At 33.4% G+C, this 9,194-nt stretch overlaps 1 protein-coding gene across 1 annotated transcript; it reads left to right on the top strand.

Moving 5' to 3' along the window:
• Positions 1–3,974: 3,974 nt before the first annotated feature.
• On the top strand, positions 3,975–8,578 carry LOC131643768 (peptidyl-prolyl cis-trans isomerase CYP21-4-like). Its single transcript, XM_058914085.1, has 8 exons — positions 3,975–4,171; positions 4,658–4,814; positions 5,306–5,348; positions 5,529–5,579; positions 5,733–5,818; positions 7,511–7,633; positions 7,752–7,902; positions 8,046–8,578. The coding sequence occupies exons 2-8, from the start codon at positions 4,663–4,665 to the stop codon at positions 8,130–8,132; spliced, it is 693 nt and encodes a 230-aa protein (XP_058770068.1). The 5' UTR covers positions 3,975–4,171; positions 4,658–4,662; the 3' UTR covers positions 8,133–8,578.
• Positions 8,579–9,194: the final 616 nt, after the last annotated feature.

Below are 9,194 nucleotides of genomic sequence, written 5' to 3'. Positions count from 1 at the left end.
AGTGATCAGTGTGTGATCAGAAGACTCTGGAAGACTTAGTTGCGGACTAAGTGGAAAACCATTGTAATCCGTGCGATTAGTGGATTAAATCCTCAGTTGAGGTAAATCATCTCTGCGGGGGTGGACTGGAGTAGCTTCGTTAACAGCGAACCAGGATAAAAATAATTGTGCAATTTATTTTTATCGTCCAAGATTTAAAGTCACACTTATTCAATCCCCCCCTTTCTAAGTGTTTTTCTATCCTTCAGAGAGACACGTGATGACATTGATAAGTATTGTAGGTTGAGTATAACTGGTCGATAAGTTTACTTTTGTGACGAGTAAGTGTATTTGCATGCCTGATAAGTTATTTCTTTCCTAAGAATGTATTTATTTTTGATCATATGTTTTATTTTCTACTTTTAATTTCAATCCATTTTAACCTAAGCTCAAAAACATTGAAATTGTTGAATGGCATTCTAACCAACCATTCTCAATGAATACGATAATTCCCGGAGTAATATTTCTAAATCTTTTGTTGCTTGCCCATTACCGCTTCAACAGTGTTCATTATGTTTGATCTTGTTGAGTCAATCATTAAAACATGTATGCACATACAACCACATTCCCCCTTTTTGATGATAACAAAATAACTAGATCAAATTCAGGGAGATATCAAAAGAGGTTTAAATACTAGATCACACGTTAAGAATTTTTGTAAGAACTCTGCTTTCATTTCTCAGATTCAACCTAAATCGATATCTGATGTTTTACTTGACGAGGGATGGTTACTTGCTATGTAAGAAGAACTTATCTGATAACGATGTTAAGGACCTTATTCTGCGTCCACTTGAAAAAACCGTCATTGACACTAGATGGGAATTTAGGAACACAATGGATGAAAGTGGTGTAATTACTATACATTTGCTTGCTGCCTGGATTTTAAGCATTATCAAATGGATGTTAAATCTGCTTTTTTTAACGACCATATAAACAAAGAGGTGTATGTCACACAACCCTCATATTTTGAGGATCACTATAATCCTAACAATGTTTTAAATTAAAAAGAGCCTTTTATAGTCTCTAAAAAGCTCATGCTTGGTATGAGAATTTGAGTGGATTTTTAATCAAACAAGGATTCAATTGTGGTAAAGTCGACACCACTTTGTTTATTATATGCAGAGAAAAGCATATTCTTTTGTTCCAAATATATGTCAATGATATTCTTTTCGATTCTATTAATTAATCTCTTTGTTGAGAGTTTGCAAGTTTGATGCAAGGCAAATTTGAGATGTCTCTTGTGGGATAACTCACCTATTTAACTATGAGTAGGCCATATATCATATTTAATGTATGCATGTGTGCTAGATATCAAACATCACCTAAGGAATCCTACTTTAAGATCGTAAAACGTATTAAGGCATCTTAACGGAACCTTCCAATACGGTCTTTGGTATCCTAAAAGTAATACTTGTAGCTTAGTAAGTTTTTTTGATTTCGATTTTGCGTGGGGCAAGTCGGATAGGAAAAGTACTAGTGGTACCTGTCACTTATTTGGAAGTGGTTTAGTTTCTTGGAACAGTAAGAACCAACATAGCGTTGCCATCTCTACCGTCGAGGGTGAATATATAGCCGCTGTTAGTTGTTGTGCACAAGTCTTATGGATAATTTAATAATTGCTAGATTATGATAAAAATGATTTTATATGTGCTTAATCTCAAGCACATATAAAATCATTTTATTATCATTTTTTATACACAAATCTTACAACATTTTCATAATCTACATTGTGATTTTGTGAAAATTAACACCCTATCACTTTTGAAAGTTCAAAAAATCCTCGTAACAAAATTCTTTCATCTTTAACCTCTGGTTTTGGTTTCAGATCTTGATATGAGAGATTTGTAATTGATTGAGGGAGACATTATCTTGAAACTAATCGTTTTGAAGATTTGGTTAAGATTTTTAGGTAGCTTGCAAGATTGAGCCCGTGTGGAAGGATTACCTTGGTAGTGACTGTGTGGAAGGATACTGATAAGGTGGAGTTCTTCTCAAATCTTTAGACAGTTCATTGTAACACCCCTTTTCTCCATTTGTTATTTTAAATAAACAATCAGAGTTATTAGAATATCAAGCAACACCAAATGGGATGCTACATTCAAAAACATCAACCAAATTGTTTACATATTTAAACAATTAGATACATAACACTATTAACTCGGATGAACCGAACACGACATAATTAGTCTTCAAAAACAAATTTTAATTAAGCTGCAGAATTCATCATAATTCAACTAAAAAACATCATAGCATCTTAATCCAACATAATCAGCTTCAAGTTGTAAAAATACCTCAACGGACAATTTAAAAATCCAACAACAAGATAAATAGCAAAAACAATTAGCGTTCACCCCCCAAGTGTTACGTATCAGAGCGACAACACCGACTCAAACTACCGAAAGTAATTAGCCTTCATTCCTAATTACCTGCACGTTACCAACATAGGGGTAACATTCAAACAGAATGGATGAGAAATCACAATCAATAATCAAAGGCAAATACTACAAGGTAGGATATCAACACATAATATATTTTACATAATAATCTCAATCACAGTGTATCAATTACACTCTCGTGCCCAACACACCAATCAATTACAACTCGATAATTATAATTCAACAAATATACACATGACTCGTTATGTAATGCAACTCGTCTATGCAACTCTATGCATATGCATGTGGTACCATACCATCAAAAATTGGTTCACTCAGGAACCAGGTTCACCCTACTCGAACCCCGAATCCACCCTTCCCGGATTCCAGACAAGTCACCAATCCATCCTGCTCGGATTGCAACTTGTCTCTTTCATCAAAAACAACGACATCATGAATGCATGTCAAAACACGTCAATGCAACAACAACATAAGATTTAAAGTCTCCTCCCGACAATAAATAACATGCATTGACCAACGATAATAGTTCACCCTACTCGAACTATTATCCCACAACACAACAACAACTTTAATATAATCCAACATCACATACTCACCATCAGTCAACCACCATAACAATATACTTATAAAATCAACAAGTATTCAATTAGAAAGCATAATAATCAGGCACAACACCATCATTTGCCTATACACAACCATCTCTCATCAAAATTAATAAAATCAACAAAAAATAATTTTAATCCTTTAAATCACTCCAAGCAGCCCTTAACGCTACCCAACAGTAGTCAATAATCTCGAAAACTCAAGAATCGAAAATAACATTTTTATAAATTCAAAACATCTCAACAGAATATTTTCATTAATTTATTCTATATTATTATCTTGTAAAAAGTTATAACAATATATAATTATAACTCGATAGAATTTCCAAGGAATTATAAACAACTCTACAATAATTCCTACAATTCTAAAATGCCCAAAAATACTCTACTAACAACTCATACATACAAGGGTAACTCTTATGAACCTAATTGTTCGCGGAGAATCGCAAGAATTAGAAGTTAACTCCCAATAGATGAAATCAATGTTATGTGTTGGAATTGGAGTTGATAGGAAAGTATGGATTTAGAGTTTGGTGCAGTGGTTCGAAGTTTCTAATATAGTATTATAGTGAGAGGAGACTGACCTACAATGTTAGCATCCAAATGCTCAAATTAGTATGAAAGTGAAAAGTAATGTTTGAATGAAAATTAATTTGAATACTTATGAAGTGACATCAGCTTTATCATTGAGCCTTTTACTTCTAGCTCCACAGACCCGAAACAACTTTAAATTTAAGTGGTTTCTTTTAAAAATTTAATATTCGAAAATTCTTTTTAAATACTTTAAAGTCACATTTCATTAAAAATTGTATATATTTAATTTTTTAAAAAACATTTAGAATTTTTTTTAATTCTTTATATAATTTTTTAAACAAAGATATCTAAAATTACAAAAATTATTTAAAAAAAATCTTGCCGAGTAAATCCTTAGAAAATGTTAAAAATGTGACCACAACAACATTGGAAAACAAGTCCGAGTCTTGATTTCAATCTTATACACCAATTTTCTCCATTTCATCGTTGAAACGAACCACCAACCGCGTCGATTTCCCCCTTCTGTAAAACCCAACTTCGTTTCTTCTGCGATCCATTCACTGCCTCAACCTCCACTTCACTTCACCGCAAAAAAATCTCGTAGGTTCCATCTCTTTCTCTGTTGTTTTCTTTCACCCCTAAACTAGGAAATTAGGTAGTTGCTTTATTCCATTTTTGGATTCTAATAATTAATGCGTAATTTCTTTCTTTGATGTCTATGCCCTAATCTTAGTGGATAGTGGATGCAACTGTCCCCATACTGTTGGATCTTAACTTGTATTAGAATTAGAATTTAGATCATATGAATAGGGGTTCTCTCGATTGGTTTCATAGGAAAATTTTTTTCTTTAGTAAAAAAGTCTTTAGATTCATAGATATGTTGAAAATTTCAAATTTTGTGTAATGGGTTTTTGTTGGTTTTTGATTTGGTTAAGATTTGGATTTTATTGGGATTGAATTAAATAGAGTTTTTTTTTTTGGGTTGTTTTTGTTGTTAATTGTTGTTATGATCATGATGTTTTTGTTTTGATTGAGTAGAATTTTTGGTTTCTAACCCTTGAGTTTGCTTATGATGATATTGTTTAGGTTAAATGGCTAGGATCAAGCCTCAGGCTCTGTTACAGCAAAGCAAAAGGAAGAAGGGGCCTTCTCGCATTAGCGCGGCTACTATTATATTTTATGCTTTGATTCTTGTGTTGGTTGGGTTTTTCCTTTTGGCTACATACAGACATTGGTCCAACAGGTTAGTAGCAGGTTTTTGTTACAGCAATGAAAGAGATTTCTTAGTGTGAGAAACTAATACTTTTTCGAGCTCTAGCTTCATGGACACTTGATGCTCTGGAATGCTTGATATTATATGCGATGCTATTTTGCTATAGGATAGAGGAATTTATGAAAGTTTTATTACGTTGCTTAGAGGCTTTAACTTACTGCTATCTTGATTGAACTATCCCTGTCTATTGTGGTGGTTGAACATTTAGCTTTACTCCGATGTCACTTTGGTTTATGCTCAAATTCTGGCAGATTTTTGTTTTATGCATGCACATTGTTCCCAATTTTTCATTGTGTTTCAGTTTTATTAACTTGAGTTTGAATTGAACAAGCATTAATTATATGATTTCAGATAAAGTCATTATTGGTTTGCATCAGGGTTGTTTCCATTTTCTCATATAGATAGGAACCTCAGAAGAGCATTATCTGTTGCCTAACAATTTATTTCTTACCTGTTTTCAGATCAAGATTGCAATTAGAAAACAACTCGACAATATCTGATGAGGTACATCTTTAATTTTATCTGACATGCTTGCATAGTGTATACATCCTTTTATCTTAAGGGCTTCGCCTTCTATTATGTGCTTGTGACTGTTATCCCATCTAAATAGTGCTTTCTATAAGTTTAATAGTTTTTTGTTTGTTTGTGAATGGAGTTATTATCGAAGTGAATATACTTTTGTAGGGTGAAAATAGTTTTGTGGACTCAAAGAAATCTGAGCTACCTGGATATGCTGTAAGTTTCATTTTCCATACTGCTTCAATTCAATTCTTTAAATCATTCTTTTGCGAAATTAGTCGTCAACAAAGTTTAGGAATGTTTGTTAATTGAAATTATTATATGAAATTTTATCTTATTACCTCGTTTATTTCTTTTGCATGATTATAGGTTTTAAATACCTCTAAAGGGTCGATAATAGTAGAACTGTACAAGGAAAGTGCTCCTGAAGCTGTTGATGAATTTATCGACTTATGGTAAGTACTTTTTTTCATGCAAATTTTTAATATGGAAGCTGCTGAATTGTTTGGGTCTGGTTAGACTTGATGTTAGAGTAGAAGAATTTTTCAACTTCAGATATTGTTGTGATATACTATAGATGGAAATTCAATCTTTGTTGGATGATTAGAATATCCTAAAATTTTCCTCTTTCTATTACTGGGCTCTAGTTGGAGGGAAAGTTTTATCGGACTGCGGTAAGATTTGCGATTTTGTACGGGACATAATGTTGGGTGGTTAAGAATCAACACGAGAATAAAGTAAGTTTAGCAGAGATGAAGATGTTACGGTGGATGTGTGGTAAGACTCGATAAGATAAAATAAAAAATTAATATATTAGAGAGACTGTCGAGGTAGCGCCTATAGTGGAGAAGATGGGGGAAAATAGACCATAAGAACATTATGGCGAAAGTTGATCCATGTAGCCGACCCCACTTAGTGGGATAAGACTTAGTTGTTGTTGTTCTATAATCTAGGCTAAAATGTAATTTGGTCCTTGCAATTTGAAATTGAAAGCCCTCTCTATATTTCACAGCAATATCTCACATTATCTCATGTCTTTAGAAGGCCGAAGCATGCTGTGCTATTTTTCAACTTTAGTTTCTCTGAAATAACATTGATGTTCTATTTGTTGCAATAACTTGTAGAAAACAGCAATTTTCCTTAAATTTCTTTGATTTAGTGATGTGGAATTTTATTGTACTTTGCATTTGTACTTGATTGAGGTTATTAGTGTAAATAAAAGTCATAATATAGCACAAATTCACTGTCACAATCATTCAAAATTTTACCTGTGAAATGTATTCACTTGTATCCCTGTCAGATTTCTAAAATTTAATCGTGAGGAACTCTGTAACGTGTTTTAAATATCTTGCTAAAAAAATTCAGAAAATTGTACATTTTGATATGGAAGATAGTTTTGTTTGTTACATCTTTTTGCACTTACAGTTTGTGCCAGTAGAGCTGCCTATCATAGAATATATATCTCTGTTTGTGAGGCCAACGCTTGCATGATATCAGTGCTAACTTTTCTGTTTGGTACAACTCTTTGGGGGGTCTGTATTTCTAAAAAATTTTTTGGTATCAATATATTTAGTAGGTTGTTCATTAGAAGTGTTTTATGGGATACAAAAGTACAACTCAAGTTGAAGAGAAAATTTTATCATACAACTGTAAGACTGGGGATGTTGTATGGGGTGGAGTGCTGGACGGTAAAGAACCAACTCTAGAATAAAAGAAACGTAGTGAATATGGGGATGTTGCGTTGGGCTTGAGTGTGTGGTAAGACTAGACAGTAGATATGATAGGCTTAGAAATGACAACATTAGAGAGAATTGGGGTAGTTCCTATCATAGAAAAGATGGTGGAAATCAGGCTTATGAGGTCTGGACATGGAAATAGAAGACCAGTGGATTTTATATAGTATGGAGAATAGATCATATGGAGAATAGTCAAATTACTAAAGACAGAAGAAGACCTAGAAAAATTCTAAGAAATTATTAAGAAAAATCATAAGATTAATGAGTTGAATAAAAATGTGATTTATGATAAAACAGTATGGTGTCGTTTGGTCCATGTAGCTGACCTAATTTAGTGGGTTAAAGCTTGTTTTTTTGGTTGTTAGACTGTAGTAGCTTTTGCTTCCAACCTAAACTATGATTTGTCTGCAGTCAAAAAGGGCACTTCAAAGGGATGCTTTTTCAGCGTGTAATTAAGCACTATGTAATTCAGGCAGGGGATGGCCAAGGAACAGGAGCAGCTGATTGGAACTTAAGAGGAAAGCAACCTACAAGGTTTTCTTATTCTTTCGGTTTTTGCTGTTCATATATAAAGATATAGATATCCTGGTTATGATTTACCAGTGAGTTGCATAGTTTTCTGATTAATAGATATCATGTTTTGATTCACCAGTATGAAACACGAAGCGTTCATGCTTGGAACATCGAAGGGCAAACACACCAACAAAGTATTTGACCTCTTCATTACAACTGCACCGATCCCAGATCTTAACGAGAAGCTTATTGTGTTTGGGCAAGTCATCAAGGGAGAGGACGTTGTTCAGGTGAGGAATTATCTTTAATCCCATTTGAAATACTTATTTTCGCTGCTTCTGAGGAATTATCGTTTTTAATATAATTACAAACTGTAAAATCAAAGTGTTTCGTGATTATAATTGACATTGAATATCACATAACCATGCTCCAGGAAATTGAAGAAGTGGATACCGATGAACATTACACTCCCAAAATATCTATTGGAATACTTGACGTGACTCTCAAACAAAAGATCTGAAGTCTCTCTCCTAGATCAAGAGCATAACGAGCGCTCACGGTTCACTTATAACATGTTTTGTTGCTCCGGTCTAATCTGTTGTACAGGATGATGAACATTGCGAAGTTCATCTGGGGGGCATCTATCAAATTTTTGAGCCTTGATGTTGTTTTTTCTTTTGCTATTTTTAGTTATGAACAGTGATACAGGGGTTATGCAATCTCCTATTCTTGCCTCTTTCTGTTACTTTATTTGTTTTTTTTTCTTCTTTTCTATTTCATTTGATTTTTGAGAAGGAAAGGCGGCGGGATTTGTGTATGCTTGTAAGATTTGGTTATTTTTCTTTTTTATTTTAGCATCATTACTCTTTATTTGTAGCCTCAATGAGTTCACAAGATACTCTTAACTTGAAGTTTATACGTCTTTTGTACTTTCACTAATGCCAAGTTTTGTAATGTTATCTTAAAGATGCTTCACTTACATTTCAATTTATAGTTGGATACTGACTATTTTCTTACTGTTATAAACAAGAGCATTGATCAGATTATTTTTTAAGGGGCAATTTGAAGAGCTTATTTGTACTTATGACATGATATACTCTTGTATAAATATATGCTAACTGTTTCATTTGCAAGACGATGGTTCCAGACTTCCAGTTTGAATTGGACTTTAGGATTTGTGTGTATGTACTTATGTAAATATATGCTTACTGTTCCATTTACAATTTTTAGGTTTAGAAGATGCAATGTTCGAGGGGTTGCACCGCTCTCATTTTTTTCAGGGGGGAGGTGCAAGGTTTTAGACCCACCCTCTTAACAAAGTCTGCTCTGCTTCTGTTTTTTTGCAGCTTCTTGCGGGGCAGGCTTAAACGGAGTGTGTATGCCTAATTGCCATCCTTGCAAGATATGAGGATACTAGTGACCCCACAACAAATCAATGACTGTATGTTTGATTTCACATTTGGAACATCCAAAATTGACGTGCAGAATAGATTTTGACATATTTGATTTTGACGTGCAGTATTTGATTGCTCAATAATAGAATTGATTAAGTTTTTTAAAATAAATTCTATTTGAAGATAAG

The sequence above is a fragment of the Vicia villosa genome, linkage group LG1 (genome assembly GCF_029867415.1).
Source record: "Vicia villosa cultivar HV-30 ecotype Madison, WI linkage group LG1, Vvil1.0, whole genome shotgun sequence".
In the NCBI taxonomy this organism is placed as follows: Eukaryota; Viridiplantae; Streptophyta; class Magnoliopsida; order Fabales; family Fabaceae; genus Vicia; species Vicia villosa.
The sequence above is the reverse complement of the archived record's forward strand: the minus strand, read 5'-3'. Positions and strand labels throughout refer to the sequence as shown.